General features: G+C 41.4%; 3 protein-coding genes and 2 non-coding genes across 6 annotated transcripts in view; 4 read left to right on the plus strand and 1 right to left on the minus strand.

The window, feature by feature from the left end:
• LOC139203355 (zinc-binding protein A33-like) overlaps positions 1-22729 on the plus strand; it is a 56515-nt gene that overhangs the window by 31147 nt on the left and 2639 nt on the right. The gene's annotated exons all lie outside the window — the stretch shown is intronic.
• On the plus strand, positions 1877-2470 carry LOC139203666 (myosin light chain 1, cardiac muscle-like). Of its 2 annotated transcripts, XM_070833494.1 has the most exons (2): positions 1877-1891; positions 1934-2470. In XM_070833494.1, the coding sequence occupies exons 1-2, from the start codon at positions 1877-1879 to the stop codon at positions 2468-2470; spliced, it is 552 nt and encodes a 183-aa protein (XP_070689595.1). The 2 variants fall into 2 exon arrangements, with proteins under 2 accessions (XP_070689595.1, XP_070689594.1); XM_070833493.1 differs by having other exon boundaries at positions 1877-2470.
• The window catches only part of LOC139203350 (regulator of G-protein signaling 3-like), a 31340-nt gene continuing 14259 nt past the window's right edge, over positions 5649-22729 (minus strand). The window contains exons 12-27 of the mRNA XM_070833035.1: positions 17664-17745; positions 17304-17409; positions 16896-16992; positions 16305-16571; positions 15426-15465; positions 15074-15330; positions 13848-13931; positions 12326-12437; positions 11705-11874; positions 10090-10678; positions 8937-9160; positions 8486-8532; positions 8245-8343; positions 6488-6549; positions 6197-6363; positions 5649-6117 (exon numbers count right to left, since the gene is read on the minus strand). Of these exons, the coding sequence (XP_070689136.1) occupies positions 5884-6117; positions 6197-6363; positions 6488-6549; positions 8245-8343; positions 8486-8532; positions 8937-9160; positions 10090-10678; positions 11705-11874; positions 12326-12437; positions 13848-13931; positions 15074-15330; positions 15426-15465; positions 16305-16571; positions 16896-16992; positions 17304-17409; positions 17664-17745 (2637 nt within the window). The 3' untranslated portion in view covers positions 5649-5883. The remainder of the gene's footprint in view (positions 6118-6196; positions 6364-6487; positions 6550-8244; positions 8344-8485; positions 8533-8936; positions 9161-10089; positions 10679-11704; positions 11875-12325; positions 12438-13847; positions 13932-15073; positions 15331-15425; positions 15466-16304; positions 16572-16895; positions 16993-17303; positions 17410-17663; positions 17746-22729) is intronic.
• trnat-agu (transfer RNA threonine (anticodon AGU)) lies at positions 7270-7343 on the plus strand. Its single transcript has one exon. It is a non-coding gene; the product is annotated as a tRNA-Thr (tRNA).
• On the plus strand, positions 7520-7595 carry trnam-cau (transfer RNA methionine (anticodon CAU)). Its single transcript has one exon. It is a non-coding gene; the product is annotated as a tRNA-Met (tRNA).

Genomic DNA, 22729 nt, shown 5'->3' on the forward strand with positions numbered 1-22729 from the left:
GTCATTCATGGTAATAACAAAAGCCCTATTGAAACACATTACAAGAAATAATATGATAAATATTATATGTTATTTATACTGCACTTTTCAAAAACAAAGTTACAAAGCGTCTCACGTGTTTAAACCAGTTCAGGACATGAAGTGAATCAAATCCCAGGAATAACTCCCAAGATAAAAATTAAGTTAAAGAATAAGATACGTAATAATGGAGATAAGAACAGTAACAGTACTAATAAAAACAATAAGACATATTGGGGGTGGCAGCATTAATGAAAGGCTTTTTTAAAGGATGAGTTTTACGAATGCAGCTTGGGGCTGAGGCGCTTCAGTGATCAGTGAAATCTCAAAATTAGTTGTAAAACTGATTGTGATTCATTTTAAGTGAGTTTTCATCCCCTCAGTTTATCAACATGACTCAACTGTCAGCTATATGACAGCTTACTCATTAAACCTGAAGATGACACACGGCCATAAGGACTGCTTTTTTTCTTACAATTGCATTTATTGATTTACAGGTTTACAGATCAGACCAATATAAGTTCAATGCAAATGAGATTTTTGTGTTGTATAAACAAAAAAGTGAAAAAAAGACAAAAACAATAGATATTGGACAGATGATCAAACAATAAACTAAACGTACACACATCAAAAAAGGGTGTGAGGGGGGTTAATGTCCAAAAGTAATGACAATAACTGGTCCCTGAATGTCTGGAGGTTACATATGAGGAGATTTAAAGCCTTTGATTCAGCAAAGTCCAGGTAGGGAAACCAAATTTTCTCCAATTTAAATCCAACTTTCTCTAGTTATAAGTGCTGTGTGACGTCTTTCAGCCATGAAATATAACAAATAATCTGCCTGTAACAGAGAGAGATAAAGATTAATACAAAAATGATGGGGAGAAATAAGAGGAGGAGGGAAACAAACAAGCCGGTGTTACGATTAGATTTCACCTGTCAACAGGTCGACCTGTCGTGAACGTTTGTCTGTGCGTGATGGATGGATCGTTGTCATGGTAACGGTGCAGCTGTGACTCCTCTGAGCGGTGCGTGGAAACACGTTTATTATTATTCTTATTATTATTTTTTTACAATAAATATACAATACAAATACATAATACATAATGTAATATACATTTTGAGCAGATCTGAGCTTTATTTAAATCAAACCTGATTAAAGACTGTTGATCCTGTTCCAAGGTTATTATTGTTAACTAAAACTAAAAACTAAAACTAGATATGACAAAAAAAACTCATCTCAGTTAATCTGTAAACTAGACTTTAGGAAACAAATGAAACTAAATCAGATAAAATAAAACACAGGAAATGTCTCTAGTTTTAATTTCAACGTTGTCAACACAACAAGCATGAGGAGGTGTTGGTGCATCAGTTTATTGAGACTGGGGGGTTGTTGTGTTTGTATTGTAATACCAATTCTTAAGTCTGCCCCTGACATAAACCACCCTAAAACTAAAACTAATACTGAAAATAATAAGGAATAAACTATAACTAAACATTTTTAAAGCAAAAAAACTAAACTGAAACAAACAAACCCACTCAGGAAACTAACTGAAACCAAACTGAATTGAAAACATAAGTGAATATCATAATAGAAATAAAAACGAATGAAAAATAGAAATAAATAATAAAATAACGGACTCAGAGTCTTTGAGCTGTTAGAGTTAGACCTGGTTCAGACTGGTGTGGTTACTTCTGGAAGCTTCTTATCTTCTGTCGCTTGTCGTCGCTGTAAGTGTTTCTATTCCAGTTTGTTTCCATCTTTGGTCGTCTGCTCTGTCTCTCTGCTCTCCGTCATTCTCTCCTGCCTAAGAGTATAAATGGCCCGACACCTCCGACCTCTGACCGTCCTCTCTGCACCATGGCTCCCAAGAAGGTGGAACCGAAGAAGACGGAGGTGAAGAAGGTGGAGGCGAAGAAGGAAGAGCCTGCTCCACCTCCCAAACCCGCAGAGCCGGAGTCCAAACCTCCTGAGGTGGACCTGAAGAGCATCGTGGTGGAATTCACCCCAGACCAGATCGAGGAGTTCAGAGACGCATTCACGCTGTTTGACGAGACGCCCACAGGTGAGATGAAGATCACCTTTGCTCAGTGCGGGGACGTAATGCGAGCGCTCGGCCACAACCCCACCAACGACGACGTGCTGAAGCTGCTAGGGAGGCCGAAGGCCGAGGATATGCAAGTCAAGCTGCTGGACTTCGACACCTTCCTGCCCATGCTGCAGCACGTGGCGCGCTCCAAAGAGCAGGGCACCTTCGAGGACTTTGTGGAGGGTCTGAGGGTGTTCGACAAGGAGGGCAACGGCACAGTGATGGGGGCCGAGCTCCGCCACGTCCTCTCCACGCTGGGGGAGAAGATGACGGAGAACGAGGTGGACCGGCTGATGGTGGGACAGGAGGACGCCAACGGACACATCAACTACACCGAGTTTGTCAAACACATTCTGGCCGGGTAGAAAACCTCTGACAGGTTTCTGATGGACTGAGGTTCTGCCTATTTCTGATGTCTCTGCTGGATTAAATGTCACACCTGCATGTTTCCACACTCTCTGTCAAATAAAACATCCTCAGTCCTTCTCAGTGTTTCTGTTTTCCCCCCAAAAGACTGGACCTCTTGGTGATTAACTTTACTTGTTGGAGAGTCAACGAGCTCGGGATGTGAACGCAGAGTGAACTGATCACATGTCTTTATGCTTCTGATCCCCCTTTATTTACGACCGAGGCCACATTTACTGGAAAACCAAATCAGGGATATTGTAGTTAAAAGCATCTTCAGCTACCAGACACCCCCAATTAGAATATCTTTTTACATTCATTTTACAAGAGGTAGAAATGACAGTGATTAATAGGAGAGTTAGTGAGTCTAGTATATGTAAACAGCTTGTACAAGAATGATATTTGAATCAATAATGACACTTGTGTGTCAATAATATAGGAATATATTATATATGTAAGATTTTAACATATATAATGTATAATGTAGCACAGTATATTATAGTATAATATAGACTAAATTATATATATGTTTGATGCTCAGTAGCTCTGCGTCACAGATTTCTTTAATAGTTTCCTCTAATCAGTACAACGTGCTGCAGTATTTAGTTTAATGTCTATTACTTAATGTGTATCAGCTGTGACGGGTACAGGCTGTTTTCATCTTCAGTGTGAAATAAATAGATGATGAACGGGACTAAGAAGTAGAGGGACATCCGAAGGATGAATTCATAAAATGTGTGAATGAAAACAAATTGTGTGAGTTTCATTCTTTTATTGTAATAAAGCAGCAAATGAGAAAACCTCTTGGCCCAAACTAAAGTCATTCACTGGTACACAGACCAGTGGTGGGCAAATTGTGGTTTGTGGGCCACATTTGGTCCTCACAACAAATGTATTTGGCCAGCTGTACTTTACTACAGAGGAAGTTTTCGGAAATTTTATGTAGATAATATAAAGTCTCATGTAAATCCTAATAATGTGACCCTTTTAACATCTAACACTGGAGATATACTATTTGAACAGTTCATGGTGCTGAAGAAAACGTTAATAAACCCAAATAAGACAGATAAATAATATGATAATCAGGTTTGTGTCAACAGCAACTCTTTTATAGTTTCATCCAACATGAATGAGGCAGGTCACTGTGTGTGTGTGTGTGTGTGTGGACAACCAATCAATGATATCTCCAGCTTCATAGAGAAATACTTCATGTTCCTGAGAATGAACGTATGCTGCTGAAACTCAGGACAAACTAACTAATAGACACTATCACATAAACCATTTAAATCTCTTTTAGTCTTAACGAATAAAAATAAATAATCAAACTAAATATGTTAATATTGTCAAAACATGCCCCAACATTGACTGATTAACAGTGATTGATGAGGTATGATATCTGTGTTTCTATGTTTTCTTGCTGTACAGGAGGTCAGCACTGGCTAGCTGCAACTCATTTCATTAACTACTACCGTTAATCTGAGTTACCACTGTTGCTGCTTGGTCAGTGCTGCTCTAATTGGAGCCTGAATATTAGACAATTATATTAGACTATATTAGACTATTTCAGTTAAAAGAAAACTCCAGTACTGCCTCGGCAATGAGTGTTAACATGAAGGAAAAAAAGTCAGGATAAATATATCAAGTACCTCGACTATTTCCAGTCTTCCAGTAGTTGTGTTGCACGTCTTCCAGGTTACTCAGAGTTACTGAGTGGAATCAGTGCAATATGTCCTTTATTATCCTCTCACAATGTGAATCTGTGAGTTACAATAAACTGATAACTCATTAAGTATCTTTTATTTATTCACTGTGATACTGTATCTGCACTAATTTACAGTAAATAAACTCATGTGCATCATTGTTGCATCATGACAGCAGCAGAAATATAACCTTGTTTGCTATAAAAATATTCATTGTCAAGTCAAGATGAGCTGAGTCAGATCACACTGCATTGTAAAAACTTTGTGGGGGGACTTAGCTGTTACCTTATTGTAGATGTTTCAGATCAATGTAATGTCAGATTGTACATGTATCTAAAAAAGAAATTCTCTCTAACATGACTTTTTCTCACACCGCCTGCTGGTTTTCAGTTTTCCTGTTGGAGGAAAGTGGCAGCGTGAGACGGAGGCTGCTGCAGGTAAAAGTAAAACGGAAGAAGCAGCAACAGAAAGTCCAACATCATCGTCATTTATTGTAAAACCGTTTCCATCAGACTTCATCACATTGTCTCTTCATGAGGTGAGCAGGCAAACTTCAATTACACTTTTTTTTTAATAATCTTCTTGTTACAGTAAGAACAGTCTAATGTAATAATATGCATTTAATTCACTAGCTCCAGTTAAAATTTGTAAAAATTTACTGAGAAAAACAAACAATCTGCTGTTATTTCTTTTCCGGCATCAGATAATTTAGTCGTCTGCTGGTTCTATTCAGGGTTGTATTGCATAATTTTAAAATTAATAAAATAAAAACAAGCTGGTTTAATACCCCTTATTATTCAGGCCTGGATGTTCTTTAATTTACAGCATCAATCATACAGAGAAATAATGCTAGCAGCTCTGTGAGACTGTATTTGAGCTAAATGCTAACACCAACATGCTAACATCCTCACAATCTTTCTTTACATGCTGATGTTTAGCAGGTATGATGTTTGCCATGTTAACCATCTTACTTCAGCGTGTTAGCGCAAAAATCGCTACTTCAGTCAAGACTGCTAATGTGAACTTCATGGTCAAAGTCGGAGGGATTCATCGTCTGGGAATCATGAATGTTTGTACCACATTTGTGCCAATCAACCCTGCAGGTGTCGAGATAGTTCAGTCTGGACCAAAACTGTGGGCCGACTGTGGCAATCATAGAGCCATGCTGCTAGTATGGTTAAAAACCCCTTAAACTCAACAGTGACGACATAAAACCCTTTTTAGCATCTGGGTCATAATTTAATATTCTGATTTATGTTTACTCCTACAAGCTTCTGGTGATGAAATAACTGATAAGTTAAAATGACTAAAATGTGATACAGTTTTTAAGTAAATCCCAAATAAATGTTTGATTCAATGGGATAAAGATGAGTGTTTAAAGTTTCATTATTTAAAAAACACTAAAGAGATTAAATTTTTCTATTTAGCTGTTGTGAGAAACAAATTAAAAACCTGTTCTAAAAACCAAATCTGAGCAGCAGAGGTCGACTTTTAGTCCAAAATCACTGGATCCTACATTTCCCATAATGCAACTGGATAGTGTCTTTTTATTTGTCAGCCCTTGTCTGAGTAGACGACCGGAGCTGAAGTTCAGCCAATCAGAGGCTCTGATGTCTGAGCCTCTGATTGGTTGACTGTCAAGCTGTCTGGCCTTGCCTCCGTCCTCTCCTCACTCATGATTCACCGACAGAGACAGGCCCAGCTACACTCTGATTGGCCGACTCTGTGGCTGTCTGAGTGCCCTGATTGGCCAGCTGGGCGTAGAGGCGGGACCTGATGAATCTTGGGTAACTGTCGGTCTCCATCAGGCCAAAAATCTGATCCTGGGCCAGCTGGAAGGTGGCAGGGTTAACGCCAAGATGCAGGCTCTGATTGGTCAATTCTCTGACAGATGAGTCCACGTTGACCTGGAGACAGAGAGCAGCGGCGTCACACGACCATTCATGACAAATCAGAGCAGAGACAGACAGACAGACAGACAGACACCTGTCTCGCTGCGTTGGTAGAAATGAACTCGTCGTAGATTTTCGCTGCTCTGGCGGCCATCTTGTTGAGGGGGCGTGCGCTCTTGAATTTCTCCACAGCCAACCAGAAGTCCAGGTTCTCCTCACTGAACTCTGACCTCAGGAAGTGACGGAACACCGCCAGACCATCTGACCAACAAGAAGAGAGCAGGGAGACTGTTCAGCCATTAGAGGCGGACTGACATCACGTTGGCTCGTCCCCTCACGGATTATTGGTTCAACACAGAGACAAACAGGAAGTGGTGTGTCTTACACTGATTGGTCAGCAGAGCCTCCAGACTCTCCGCCCACCTCAGCACCTCCCTCGTAGACGGTCTGAAAAACAAAGCAAACGCACCTCAGACACAGTGGAACCAACAGGAACCAAACAGGAACAGTAAGAACAAATCACAAACCATGAGGACCCCAATGCAACCAGCCTGAGTCTGTGGAACCTTGAAATGCTTCAAGGTGTGTCTCTGTGGCGCAATCAGCCAGCGTGCTTGGCTGTTTATTGAGAGGTTGGTGGTTGGAACCCACCCGGGGACAAAGCCTCTCTCCAGCCTAGTTTAAAAACAACTTCCTAGACTGGACTGCCAGAACTCACTCTCCTCATCGCTGATGTGACTCCAGAGGCCTGCATACCATCCTACACATGAACGGGAAGTCTTTTTTGTTATGTGACTTTGCTGTCATTATCCTTGATTTTACTGAAAACGTAATGAAACATTGGGTAACGACCGAAAGATTGTGGATTCAAGCGGCCGAAATGAGTTTCCTCCACAGGGCTCAGCCTTAGAGATAGGGTGAGGAGCTCAGACATCCGGAGGAGAGCCGCTGCTCCTCCACACTGAAGAGAGCCAGTTGAGGTGGTTTGGGCATCTGGTCTGGATGCCTCCTGGGCGCCTCCCTTTGGAGACACGCCAAACTGGTGATTTTTTCTGCTTATCCATGGTCAGGTCATGATGAAAATGGATGGATGGATGAAATATGTAAACAAGCTGAATTAATTTCACTCAACTGGTCAATTTAAGCTTTTTTAAAACAATATCAGATGGCACCATGGCTTAGTTGGTCAAAGCGCCTGTCTAGTAAACAGGAGATCCTGGGTTCAAATCCCAGTGGTGCCTGCTTTGAGTTTTATTTTTAATAAAACTGAGATTACTGAGAATTAAAAGGACCACAACCTCATTTACAATCAACGTAGCTTTAGATAAAACTCAACAAGACACAGAGCCACAGATTCACTTTCATGAGACTTGATGCCAAGAGATTTCATAGCTGTACCTATCCTTTGAGGAAAACAGGTGCTGTGGCTAAGATGGTGAAAGCGCCTGTCTCATAAACAGGAGATCCTGGGTTCCAATCCCAGCAGCACGTCAGTATATCCATGATAGTCGGCACATGTTCCTTCCAAGATCCTAGTACTTAAGTAACCAACTCAAATGCTCTATGAATAAATTAACTCAGTCAAGCTGTGTGTGTTTATCCTCCTCAAAACAATGAAATATAGATAAGCAGCATTTAAAATGGAGCATAAATATGCTGCTGCTGGGCTTGTAGGAGCTGAAAACTACCACTGAAATACAGCAAAGTGACCCCAAGTTACTTTACTTTAAAGTAAAAATTCCTGCACCTTGGACTATAGACTGGCTTTGATGGACTTCAGCGGATCACAGGTACACAAAAACTTAATGGTTTCTATGATAGCCACCTCACCACAGAGTGAAAACCCTCTGGGAGAGTATAGAAATGCAAAAAGAAACATGTTTGATCAGATCTGTGGGTTGGTGAGCACTTTTACAGCACGATGAACAGCGATTGTTTTTACAGGTAGGCTACTGGATTGTAGGATCAGTCCTATTGGAAGGGGAACATGAATTACATCCTTAATTACATCAGAAGGACTCAAGCCTTTATGAAACCAGTAGGAACCGGAACCAGTAGAAAATTATTGCAAGTAGTTTGTTGGACATGTGAAAACAGTAGGAACCAGTAAAAAGTGATAGGATCAGGGATTAGGACGCATACCTGTTGTTTCGTAGAGCTTTCTCCAGACTGTTACCGTTGAAACAGGAACTGTTTTTCTGTCGTCGTAGAAACGGCAGGCGGCTCCGAACGTCAGCGGCCCTGAGGAGACGATGGTGACGAGTCAGAGCGATGCGAGGTGCAGACAAACAAAAACATGCTTCAAAATCACTGATTAACTTAAAAAAATCTGTGACTCTTAAACAAGATCAGTGTGTGTGTGTGTGTGTGTGTGTGTACATACAGGCTCTTTGTCTTCTTCTTCAGTTGAAGGTTTCTGAACTCGGCATCCTGAACAAACAAAAGAACAACTCACTGTCAGACTCTGCTTGGCTCTACTAGACTCTACTTCATGTGGGGGCTACTGAGCTCTACTGGACTCGGGTTGTATGGCTTTCTACTGGTCTATCTTATCAGACTTTATTTTGCTTAACTAGATTCTACTGCTCCCTACTGGACCTTTCTATATTGCTTTCTACTAAGCTCTAAATAACTCATAGCAGCTAAATCTGAGTCCTTAGTAGCTCAGTAGAATCTATTTTTGGACTCTTTACTATATTCTGCTGGTCTGCTCTCCAATGGGTTCTGCAGGTCTGCATGGACCGTGTTCTTCTTTTGTGTTCTCGACTCTATTAGACTCTTCTCTGGTCTGTGCTGCTCTCTGCTGGTCTGTGCTGCTCTCTGCTAGTGTCTACCTTGGTGCCGTTGAGCAGCAGCAGCATGTGGTGCAGAGACCCCCCTTCTCTGGTCAGCTGTTTCCTTAGGGTGTGAATGGAGGGGGGGTGGGGAGAGGGGCCTGTGGCAGGGTCAAGGTCAAAGGTCGCAGGGCGGGTGAGTCGATGGATGGTGCTGTCGGACAGGAAGCGGGGCGACCGCGGTTCCTCGAGTAGAGACCCCTCAGAGAAAGAGCGGCGCAGAACTGAAGAACATTTTAAAAAACCAACACAATTATTCTTCAAAACACTTCAACTGCTTTCAGCATTCAAACAGTTTCAATGTTTTTGCCTGTTTCTCCTTAACAGAGAACCCAGTGATATCACTTACACCGTCACCTCAACTCCTTTCAATGCTTACTCTCATTTCAGTGCTTCAGTGGCACTTCAAACCCTTTTAGGTCCCAGATCTTCATCTTTGAACAAAAAAAACCTTCCTACCTAACATCCACTTACATTAACACTTTTTCCAGTTTAAGTAGCTCTTATATCTTTCAGGACTCCACTTCAACTGATATTTCTGGATATTTCAGTTGATACATATCAGTTATACTTTGACTTGCATGTCAACTCCTTTCAATGCTTCAAGCCGTTCTCTCTTTCTCCGCACTTTGCTACACAGCCACCAGACTCTATTCACAAAAACAATAATTTTACCTCGCAGAGCACAGAGTAAAACAAGCAAACTAATTAGTTGAGGGACCAGTAGACCAGCACTTATATGTTCAGCAAGATAAAATTATGTTTTTTTCCCAATGGAGTCTGGTGGCTTTGAACCATGCAAAGATAAATAGAGAAGTACTCCAGTTAAAATGGTAAAGGCTCACTGATGGAAATGTAAAGTGGTGAATTATTCTAAATATAGGTTACTAAATATGCTAAATATGGAGAGACTTTCAGGTAATCCCACTTCAAATAATCCGAACTGTCCCTTTAAGTGTTCTTCTTCATTCAGTGCTTCCATATTATCTCCATATTCCAGATTTCCCCCCGAGGATCAATAAAGTATTTCTATCTATCTGTCTATCTATCTATCTATATTTACTGCTACTTCAATTTAATTCAGTATTTCAACTATTTCAGATGTTTCAGGTGTGAATTTTTAAACACACATTGAACCACTTGTTAGACTGACCTGCAGGTCTGTGGGTGTAGGCGAACTCCACAGCACCTCCTCCCCTCTCCTCCTCCTCTTCGTCTTCTTCACTCTCTTCCTCTTCCTTCATGTCAAAGTGGTGGGGGCTGAGTAGGATGCCACGCCCTCCGACACCTCCAACGTTCTCTGATGTTTCTGAAGCGCTCTCCCCCTCTCCCTGCTGCCGCTCCTCCACCTCCTCCTCCTCCCGCCTCCTCTTCCTCCTCTCCTCTTCCTCCTCAGCTCCTCTCTCCTTCCAGACCGGACTCCTCTGGGTGGAGGAGGAGGTGGAGGGGGCAGGCGGGGGGAGGACCTGAGGTAGGGTGGTGAAGTTCCTGGAGGGAGGTGAGGAGGAAGAGGAGGAGGAAATGTACGGGGGGAGAGGGGAGAATGGAGGAGTGGAGGAGGAGAAGGGAGAGCTGGGGGAGTAAGGAGAGGGGGAGGAAGGCCTGAGGGGGTCACAGAGGGAGGAGTAAGGGGAGGAGGGGCGGAGGAGGGGAGGATCAGAGGAGTAAGGAGAGGAGGGACGATAGAGGAGGTCAGATTGACCGAGAGAGAGGAGGCCGAAGTCTGAGGGGAGGTCCGAGAGCTGAGGGGGAGACAGGGGGAGGAGGAGAAAGGAGGCACATTGTGTTACTGTGACTGTTTAAAAGAAGTGGACGTAGCTTCTGGGTCTGAAAAGTGAAGCCGATGCTGAAGAACCATAAACCTACATTCTTTCTGATGTCCAGCAGGGGGCGACTCTGCTGGCTGCAAACAGAAGTCTGATTGGATGGAAGTCTATGAGAAAATGAGCCCACTTGATTCATCAGCTCAGTGAACATTTTCCTGATGAATTTATGGTCTCAGTCGCTTGTTTACAGTCTTCTTCAACACAGCAGGATGTTCATTTAGTAAATTATGGTCCCGTTTAGAGGAAAATAGACAATAAAGAAGGTTGTGCTTTAGGGCGGGACTACTTTGTGACTAACCAATCAGAGGCAGTCTTTGTGGATTGAACGTCACTCCTGCCTCCATAAAACAAAGATAGTGACGCCCATAAAGCCAAACTCAGTGCTTTTAAAACAGCATCCACAAACCAACGGGTTATGTCACTGTGGATACATCAGCTTCTTACATACAGTCTACGTCTGGATTCTGAAGATAGTGAAGATTTGGTTCTTACATTTTGGATTTAGGTCTTAATTTCTAATATTTTCTTCTGTTTTTTTCGTTGATGTAATGGATGAAGTCTTGTTTGGTTATAACGGTGAATTACAACAGTGCATTTATTAACTTTTATATTTCAGTTTTCTTTTATTGTCAGTTTTCAGATGCAGTTTGGTTAGGTTTAGGCAACAAAACAACTCGTAGCAATGTTTAGGAAACGATCATGGTTTGGGTTACAATAACTCAAACACAAATATAAAAGGGAGGGTATATTAAACCCAAAATATCTTCTTTTCAACAAACACACAGGTGCAAATAGTATCTGCCAATTTTTTTACTCCAGTAACAGAAATGGTTGACTTTTAATCAAGCGCCCGTCGTCCTCAGAGAAGACATTTGTAAGTCTGTAAGTGATTTGCAGGTGAGACGCTTCAGAGAGTTTACAGGTAATGTGTCTCTGTTGTACCTGGTGGGCGTGTCCGGTCTCTGTGGTGACAAGCTGGAGCTGGATGTTGTCATGGAGACAGAGACTGACTCTGACCCTCTGCTCGATGCTAAACGCTTCCAGACTGAAGATGCAACGCCAACAACCCTGAGAGCTCTGCAGGAAGTAGATCTGGAGGGGCTCTGACGACACTATAACACACACACACACACACAGTACAGCAGAAAATCATCGATCAATAACAAAGAATAAATCATGTATCAAAGCTGAACCTGCACATAAAACAAAGAGCTTCATGCTTCAGCTCAGATTTCAGGATCATCACACACATAAAAAGAGGTGCTGCGTGTTGAAATATTTGTTTTAATAGTAATACAATAATACGTACAGTATTATTCTAATCTACAATAATCAGTGAATCAGAGCTGAAAGAGTGTATGCGTGTGTGTGTGTGTGTGTGTGTGTGTGAGTAGATATAATTTATTCATGTCGTGGGCACATTAATCTGTTTATACAGTCACAATGTGGGGACCGGCCTTCCTTGTGGGGACACAATGAAAGTCCTCCATCATTTAGTCCATCATTTAAAATCTCTACACGTAATGAAGTGATGGAAACATGACTGTATGTGTGTGTGTATACCCTCTCTGAGCTGCAGTGTGTTCAGGTACAGTGGACTCTGTAAGACGTTGCAGCGTCCGACCTCATCCTCTCTGGTGAACAGCAGCAGGTCACTGTAGATCAGCACAGTCACCTGACACACACACACACACACACACACACACACACACACACACACACACACACACACACACACACACACACACACACACACACACACACACACACACACACACACACACACACACACACACACACACACACGTCTTAATTAGTATGTGAATGTTACTGAACATGACAGCATGTAAGTAAGAACAGCAGTGATGGTGTACGATACATAATGTGACACACTGGAACCAAAGTTGGAGTCCTCATGATTCATAATTTATTATGATTAATTATTCATTATTCATAACTTATCATTAAATAATTACTGTTGTTGTCTTGAACGAGGATGTCTTCACTTAATTTCCCATAATATTGCCACATGCCAGTTCATTGCTGTTACCATTAGCTTCCTCTGGTTATAACTGTTTTTAAACAGGATATGTTTCTAAATGTTTAATGTGTTTCACAATGAATTATGGGTATTGTAGTGACAGTTAAAGAAACTCAGAATGTGACCGTGAGTAAAATCATTCATGACTTTCTAATCTGGTGAATCTTCAATGTTTAAACAGAGGAAACGTTCAGATTTTAGGTTTACATTCATTAGGACATGATGTCACTTTGACCTCTGACCTCTGCTAATGTCTTTGTGTCAGAGTGATGGCCGACAGACGTCTCGTCTTCCTGCTGGTCTCATTTTCACTTTTACTGAAAACATGAAACTCAAACACAGCAGATTTGCGGAAATATCTGTATGTGTGTGTGTGTGTGTGTGTGTGTGTGTGTGTGTGTGTGAGTGAGCAGTAAGATCCATTATTGTGAAACTGATCCTGGTCCAGAGGTCTTTGTGTCCTTTAGATTCAGGTTCAGATGCTCTCAGATCTTTCCGTTTTCTCCTGAACAAACGTTTCTCTCTCGAGGAGCAAATGTGTCGATCAATAATCAGCAGACAGAAATCTGCCTCAGACTCTTTGTTACTTCAGCAGTAATATTAGTATTACTGCTCCAAGCGTAGTATTTACAGAACATCTGCAGTATTTACGCAGTACTGCTTACCTTAGCAGTGTTATTTTTAACAGCAGTATATCTGCAGGACGGCATCAACTAACAACGATTTTCACTATTGATTAATCTGCCTATTTTTTCCTCATTTATTATTTAGTCAGAAAACAGTAAAAATGTCTACAGTTACGTCTTCAAGTCTTCATCCAACTAAAAGTCCAAAAAAATTAGATTATAACAGTTTAGAATTTGGACCCAGTGAGTTTTTGAGGGGTATTTTTTTGCTTGTAAAATTATTGACATAATTAATCAAATATATGTTTAATTGTTTCAGCTCTAATTTGCATAATATTTGTAGTTGTAGTTACTTTGGCAGGAGTGTCGGTAGAAGCGTATTTACAGTATGTTTGTAGTATATTTACAGTACAGGTACCTTTGAGGGCAGCAGGTCGGCCTGGTGAAGAATCATTTCCTCCGCCATCAGCAGGGTTCTGTCTGGACTACACAGATCCAGAGGCTGAAGAAAACAACATCATCATCATCATCGTCATCATCATCATCATGGACACATGTGAACAACTACGACAAACAACAAAAGGACAAATATCAACCCTGCAGTAAATTCCAGTATCATAAGTTACTACTATTCTACTAAACATCACTGATGAATAACAACATGAGTTCAAACTCGGAAATTCAGACCTGAACACGGACGAAGAAACGTTCAGGGTTCTAATCGGGTTCTACTGTTTCGAAACTTTGGAGTTTTGACCTGAGCAAAAGGTGGTGAAGAGGAAGAGGAAATTTATGCTCAATGGTTTAAGTCAGATTAAAGGTTCTGGGCTCTGATCTTGACAAAGATGTTCTTGGTTAGTTGTGAGGGGTTTGGATTGGTTCTGACCTGGACAAAAACAGGGAAGATAAGTGTCTTCCGCGCTAACATTGTGGATTTTGCTCTGGATTCTCGGTCAGGTCGCTGGTTCTACGTTCTGACATGCCCAAAAACGGGCAAGATATGGGTTTTCAGCTTGTGTTCAAGGCCACGTATATGGGTCTTGGGTTGACTTGTTCTAGATTCTGACCTGAATTCTAATATTTTGTTTTGGGTTTTGTGTCAGGTCAAAGGTTCTAGCTTTTTTCTTTGTTTTTATGTTTATGTTATATTCATATGTTTTGCATTGGTTCTGGGTTTCAGATTAGGTTTTAAGTTCTGAACTGGACGAAGATGGAGAGGATGAGGGTTATTGGTTCTAATATTTTGTCGATTATGGATTCTGACCTCTACGAAGATGTTCTGGCTCTGGTTCAGATTAAAGGTTCTAGCTTGTGTTCTAAATCAGATATGAGGGTCTTGGTTTGGTCCTGGGTCCAGGGTAAAGTTTAAGGTTTTCCATTCTGACCTGGACAAAGATGGGGAAGATTTTTTGGGGTTCTGGGTTCTAATATTTTGTTCTGGGACTATGGATTGTGACCTCTACAAAGATGTTCTGGTTCTGGATCAGGTTAAAGCCTCTAGCTTGCGTTATAGGCTAGGTAGAAGGATCTTGGATAGTTTTTGGGTTCTTGGTCAGATTAAAGGTTCTAGCTTGTGGTCTACATTGGACAAAAGGGTGTCAGATTTGTTTCTGGGTCCAGAGTTGAAAGGTTTTTGGATCTAACCTGGACAAAGATGGGGAAGATGAGGGTTTTGGGTGCCGGCGTGACATAGGTTCCGTAGGAGGAGCAGGGCAGATGTGATTGGACAATGGTGCAGTTCTGGTAGTTGCCATAGTTACTGGGCAGGGCTGTTGCGGAGGAGGTGGAGGGGGGCGGGGGCAGAGTGGCGGTGCGGTTGGTGAATGGTCGCTGTGACGATCCCGGTCGAGGGTCTTGGAGGAGGTTCTGACCTCTGCTGGGGTGAGTCTGGTACAGACGCCCTGGTGATCAACAACACAGGTGATATTTGTTCATGATCAATATACAAACACCAATAATTAGATTGGATGATCAATATCCAGTGTGGATGTCGTACCAATTGTTCTGTTCCTGTCGTGATAAACCGGCTGCAGCAGCTGAAACACAGAAACAGATGGAGAACGTTTTTCTTTCTGTTGCATAAGAACTTATTATTTATTATTTATTATATATTATTATTATTATATAACTTATTATTACTTTATACATTAACAAGCCTTTACACAACACTGATAGTCTGACTGATGGTGTTTACTTTGTGGGTTCTAGATACACTTCAGGGTTCTCTGTGAGGGTTAATCTGCCATAGTTAGGTTCTATGCTACAGGCTGCAGGTTCTCAGTTGTGTTCTGAACAAAGATGGGACAGATGAAGATCTCTGAGCTCCAGGTTACATTAGCTTCTGAAATAGGTTCTAGTTCAGGTGAGAGGGGTTCATTTTCAGGTGGATCCACAGATGAGAACCATGGCTGTGTTTCATTAGGCGTTCACCATGCCCTCACGCATCCCCTCAAAGTTCCCCTCTGCCATTATAAGTGTCGTTCCATTTCCCTGGTAAACTGAGGTAAACCTGGTGAGATCGAGTCTTGGAGGGCCAAGGGAGTGGCTGGACAACGATGGCCACTGCAGAGCACAGACTGTATGTAAAAAGTAGATGTAGCCACTGTGACGTCACCCGCTGGTTTGTGGACCGCCGTTTCAAAGCCATGAGTTTGGCTTTATGGCCGTTCCCATCTTGGTTTAATGTCCGTCCATGAGGTGCATCCTTATTGGATAGTTCGGGATGTACAAGAGCAGGTACGCTCCATTTGAATCCCCCCTTCTCCTCCCGCCCACTCTCCCTCTGCTCTCCTAGACTCCTCCATGCTGTTACATAACACCAAGGGCTGAAACGCAGCCCTTGAGACACTTGTAGACCCCGCCTCTTCACACTCACCTGTCCTCCTGGATTGACAGGTGACAGGATGATGTAATTGTCTCCGTGTGATGATGTCACACGGGTGCCCTTGAGTGTGGTGGTGTGAGGTGAGTACTCAGGCACTCCCTGTCCTTCCTCCTCCTCCTCCTCTTCCTCCCGATCCTCCTTCCTGTCCCTCCACAGAGAACTCAGAGTGCCCAAACTGGACCTGACCCCTGACCCCTGACCCCGCCTGCGGCCATGTTTACTGTGGGCGGGGTGAGGCAGAAGCTTCCTGCCTGTTGTCTAGGAGACAGAGAAGAGGATGAGACACAGTGACAATAGCTTTGCATAAAGACGGTTAGCATCTGTTGAATTCTGTGTCACCCTGTGATGTTCTAGGTAAGGACATAAAGGTTATCATTCCCGGTTGTAGGTTAAAGGTTCTAAGTTATGTTCTAGGTTTAGTGAAAGTTCATATATTCATATATTTCGTAACTAATAACTGACAGAAAATGTAGCGCAGTAGGAGTACAAAGTAACAGAAAATTTAAAAAGTACAAATACCTAATTTTTTAACTAAAGTGTCCACTGTCAGTTCCTGTTCTGACCTGCAGGTGTCAAACTCACCTTGTTATGTGTTGGTGGGCGGAGCAAAGCTTCACATCCTGACCTGAGCTCAGGTAAACCTCTCCACACCACCAGCACGATCTGAGACGGACAACTCCTGAACACACAGACAGACAGATATTTTTAATGTTGATATAAGTTATTAATGTTAGCATAGTTGAACTAAAACTACATAAATTTGACTATTGATTAAATTAAAGCAAAATATTGTTTTACTTTTTTTAAATGCGGTTAAAAAAATCTACATATTTTAACTTGTTTTATTGGTTTAAATGTAAACATAAAGCTACTGTCTGTTAAATCAGGTTCACCTGCTGAGAACACGTCTTCAAATAGAGCTCAAACTAAACTTGAAGTAAACATAGAATATAATTCTAAACAGGTAGGTGTGTTAACCCTGGTGGCTACCTGATAGCGTGGGCGAGGTCGACACACTTCCACGTTTCTACAGGAAGTCCGTTGAGCTGCAGGACCGAGTCTCCCTGACGGAGACCAGACTGATGAGCAGGACCGCCTACAAACAGATACCAACCAATGAAATCAGACTCAGCTGTAATGTCACTAAATACCTCACAGGTGTCTGTAGTCTGTAGTCCAATCAGGTGATGGGAAAGCATTCAAACTATAGTTCCCATGAGCCTTTAACCACATATATGTCCAAGACTCATGGAGGTGTAGCTGAGGTGTAATTATAAAATTATTATTAGTATTATATTATTGATATTATTTGATTGATTCCTGTCTGTCCTATATGTTGTAGTTTCTCACCGGTGTCGACAGCCTGGACTCTGACTGGACTGTCGGAGCAGATCGTGAATCCAAAACCATCTTTTCCTCGAACAACGTTCACCTGGAGACAAAACAAGTCAGCACACATGCTCAGTTAAATATATACATATACATATAAACATATGTGCATAGTCATCAGCACCTGCTAAGATTGGATTATGATAAAATTTATCAGCAAAAATGTCGAAGAAAAAACCTGAAATGTCCATTTAAAAACACGACCTTCTGTCTAAAACCCAGATCGATCAGTAGCATTGAACAATAAACCAACAGCACATTTAGATCATTTAAAGCACTGGTTTCTGACTGATCACATACTGAATACTATTTGAGTAATTTTATGATTTTGAGGACGACGCTAAAAACAAATTTCTAGTATTTGATAAAATGTGAGAAAATAAAGACAAGTTTGAGCTGCTGAAATATTTTCATCTTGCAGAGCTTTGAACAGCCTGAAGGAGGCGCTGTGTCCGGACTCTGCTGGTCTTCACTCATGTTGACAGAGTCAGGGTGTCTGTCAGATCCAGATTGGAGATCTGTCTGGGTCCAGGGTCTCTGAGCTGTTTCCATGACTCTGTAAACACAGACAGACCGGAGGAAAGGTCGACTCCTCCTGAGAGTTTCTCACTCCACAAAGGAAGTTAAATGTCCCTCAGTTCAGACTGACAGGCTGATATTAAAATTCCTGCAGGGCCTGGGGGGCTTTTTCTTTAAAGAGGACTGAGATGGTCAGTGTTTGTGTTTCTCTGCAGGATCAGTCCGGTTCACATGTCCACAGAATCAGCTGACACTTCAACACGGGAAGCAAACCTCCAGGACTTCAGGGTGGCGTCATACAGCCGTTTAACCATGTTCAGTTTATTGGTAAGATGTGCATTGAAACTTCTCCAGTCAAATTTACCTGCATTCAATTCTTTTTGTATACAGATCTACAATAAATGACTATTTGTATGGTGAATGTGATGGAGTTGGTAGTTCACCAAAGCATTCAAAAGTGTGGCTGTACTACACACCTGTGGTGCCTGATGAAAATAAATGCACAAAAATGCAAACCGATTGTCTCAGGAAAAACTGGGAATACCAGTAATATGTTAAAGGACCTCATCAAGCTCGGAGAAAAAGCATCGAATCAATTACTCTCTTGGGATCAGTATCACTTTAAGGGTCCTGGTATTGGTACTAGTATCATGGTTTGTTAAATGACACCTGGCCGTATTTACTGGTCCTGGTTCAGGCTCAGTTTATGCTGCTCAGCCCAATCAGGAACTTTAACATGAACAATGGGTGGAATACTCCTTTAAAGAGGCGTAGTGGCAGGCGTAGTGTTGTTGGAAGTTGGAGGTGACGGTTTGATTGATACTCTCATCTTTAAAAAAAACTGCCTGCAGTCTTTAGTTTAACGTCCTGTTCCTCGTTGTTATAAAGAAAGAAAATCTGAGATGACAGAAATGTTGTTTCAGTCCTCTGAGTCGCCTTCAGTCGTTACTGTGGGTTCAAAGAAACTGAACGAGCAGCACTGATTGATACACAGACTTTCTTTGCCCTGGGTTCGGCCTCTCAGCATAAATACAAACTTTCCCAACTGCAGCCTGAGCAGAGCCTGGAGGCATAACTCTGGGCTTTCAACTCTGCTGTAGTTTTATGGGGTAAAACAAAACAAATTAATATTTTTTACAGGCAGTTTTCTTATAAAAAAGATGCTAGAATTTAAGTAAATCAGTATATGGAAGAAACAAACTATTTTTATTGAAGAGGGGAATAAGATATTTATCTATAAAGTACATTTTATCCCCTTTTATTACATTTATTATAAGTGAATAAAGAAGTCTTTAGAAAAATATCTTCTATAGTCTTCGCAGCAGAAACAAACAATCAAATCAGTGTCGGTTCGTATTTTTAGTCAATATGCTAAATTTCCTCTTTGTTTAATCACATGCCTCTTTTTTCTGACAGCTTTAACGTCAACATGAACAACTGAACCAATCAGATAAAAAGATTTATATCAACATGAGCAACTGAAGTGTTAAACTGTAGGAATCAGTTTCTGTTTGAACAGCTGAGAGTTTGTGTAGGGATGGACAACATGGAGGACCTCTGCCTGTTCAAACACCACACACACTGTAACATACACACTGACACACACCGACAGCACTAAAACACACACACACACACTCTTCCATCAGATGCAGTTTTCAGTAAAATCATTCAGTTTTAATCTGTGTGTGAATTATTGATCGACCTGTCACACACACAAACGTGAAGTGCAGATGGTTTAAACATGAAGATATTAAACATTTATCAGACCTGCTGGTCTTGAAAAACACCCACACACGGACACACTCACACACGGAGGAAACTCTGGAGATTTTGCCGGGAAATGACAGATAGCCAGCAGTGACATCACATTGTGCAGCCAATCAGGAGAGACGCTTGTTTCCTGCTGTTTTGTTTCCACATGAAGTGTGGTGTTTGTTGAATGTGCTTCAGATTAGAGTTTGTCCATAAAAAAAAAATCAGAAATCTGGACTGTCTTGAACACCAGACTCCATTCACAAAAGTGCTAATTTAATGACAAATGAGCAAATGCAGCACTACAACAAATCCAGCAACAGATTTCACTGACAAACGCTGGACTCAAATCAAGTTCTGCTTTAAATGACAAATGCTATTGAACTCTAAGAGGTCCATCAGATTGACATAATCTCTGAACCTCCAGCAGAGTTTGAAGCACCAAGGAACGTGACACAAAATGTCCTCAAAGTAAAGAAGCTCTAACTTTGCATAAACGTTCAAAAAACTAGAGATCCACTGATATTTAAAAACTTTTGAATAGATTTACTCCCAAAAAAAACAACAAATGAAGTGGAGATCTTTTAAAGTTTGTTTATTATGAAACTTTCCTCTTTTGGTTTCTGTCCCTCCACAGCAGAAACTTTATACTATACAGTCTTTAGAGGATCTCAATATATATTTAACTCAGACTGTTGAAGCTTCATATTAACTTCAGACTGTGGATTTTGTCTCCCATGTCTTATTATTAGAAATGTGTTATAATCAATACGAAAAGAACAATTACAGCAAGAAAAACTTGTTTCAGAGTTCTTATGAACATTTGACTATTGTTTTAAAACAGCCTTCAAAAAACGGTGAACTTGCCCTTTAACCAATAAATGGACTCAGACCTGCGGGAGGTTCTGCTCGATGCAGACTCGACACAGACGGTGGATCGTGTGCATGACAGCAGGTCCGGTTGTGGGTTCAAATCCTGCAGGTCCTCAGGTCCATCTGATCCTCCAACAAGGCTGACCCACGACTAGTCCAGGTCCAGGAGTCAGGTCTAACCCAAATCCAGCTTTATAAAGCTACAACCAAGTCTAGTCCAAGTCAAGACTTCAGAAAATCCAAGTTCAGGTCCAGTACTAGATCCAATGCAGGTTTTATAACAGAACTGAATCCAGACTTTACAAAATCAGAGCCAGGTCTAATCTAACCTGGTGCCAGGTCTAAACCAGGTCCAAATTTACAGAACTAGATGTCAAAAAAGAAAGCCTATAGAATCATATCTGATCCAAGTCCAGATTTGGAAAACCAGAACCAAGTCTGATCTGATCTAGATACATAAAACTGGATCTAATCCACGTCCAGATTTACAGAAGTAGATTAAGTTTGTACATCAGAGACAAAAGTCAGGACTAATCCACATCCAGACTTCAAAACAACAACAAATCAGATCCAGATTTGTAAAACCAGAACCCAGATGCAGCTGGTCCAGGTGAACCTGTGTGTGAGCAGGTCAACAGTGTGCTGGATGTTAGAGAGCTGACAGTGTGTGTGTGGGAACCAACAGACAGAAGAATAGCAGGAAACACACACACACACACTCAGACTCACAAAAACACTGGATGTATCCCTGCGATAAGACACACACTTCCTGAACACACACACACACACACACACACACACACACACACACACACACACACACACACACACACACACACACACACACACACACACACACACACACACACACACACACACACACACACACACACACACACACACACACACACACACAGGACCCCCTCCCCCCGTGTGAACGCCATCATTCTGTCATTCAGGATCTTTTACTGTTTTCAACTCCGGACTTTCACACAGTATGCAGCCTGTCCCACACAGACCTGAGCTGTAGACCTGAACCTGGTCCTAAACCTGGTCCTGGTTCTTGTTCTGCTTGCCCTCACATCAAACAGAAAAAGAACCTGTTCCAACAGCAGGATCATAATCTGGATAAATTATGAGACCTGCAAATGGTTTCACCTCAGACAGATGAAGGTGAAACATCTTACTACACAATAACTGATGATAATGAGTCACTTACTTTTAATATTATTTGTCATTTTCCTTTATTAGTCTATTATTATTATTATTATTATTAATTCCCGCCCCATCTACAATCAGCATGGACCCTGACAGAAAGCCGCCCACCTCTGAGCTGGTTCTGTCCGAGGTTTCTTCCTGCTAAAGAGGAGTTTTTCCTCACCGGCGTCACCTGACACTGCTCATGTGGGGATTCTTGAATCGTTGGGTCTCTCTTAATTAAAGAGTTTGACTTAAAAATGCTCTTTTATGAAAAGTGTTTTGAAATAATGTTTGTTAAGAATTGGTGGTATATAAATAAAGATTGATTAATTGATGGAATGATTAATAAAAACCTTTTAAACCCATTTAACTTTGAAAAGAGATTTCTCCTGATATCAGCTGGTCAGTAAAGATATTAAACAAAGAATAGTGAAAACTAACTTGGTCAATATAGTCACTGATGCATAGATAACAAACTTCCTATAACATGTAATTTTAATTACAATGTAATTTTGTATTCTGTTGTATATTCATGTATATATATCTGTGTCGAACACAACTGGGGGGACGAATCAGTCAGGGAGATATCTGAAGACGCCTGGAATATCTGAAAGTCAAGGTAGCAGCTCATGGTCCTGCAGAGAGTTTTGTTTGTGATAGTTTGTTATAGTCTGATATTTTAA

This window comes from Pempheris klunzingeri, chromosome 7, assembly GCF_042242105.1.
Source record: "Pempheris klunzingeri isolate RE-2024b chromosome 7, fPemKlu1.hap1, whole genome shotgun sequence".
Taxonomy (NCBI): domain Eukaryota; kingdom Metazoa; phylum Chordata; class Actinopteri; order Acropomatiformes; family Pempheridae; genus Pempheris; species Pempheris klunzingeri.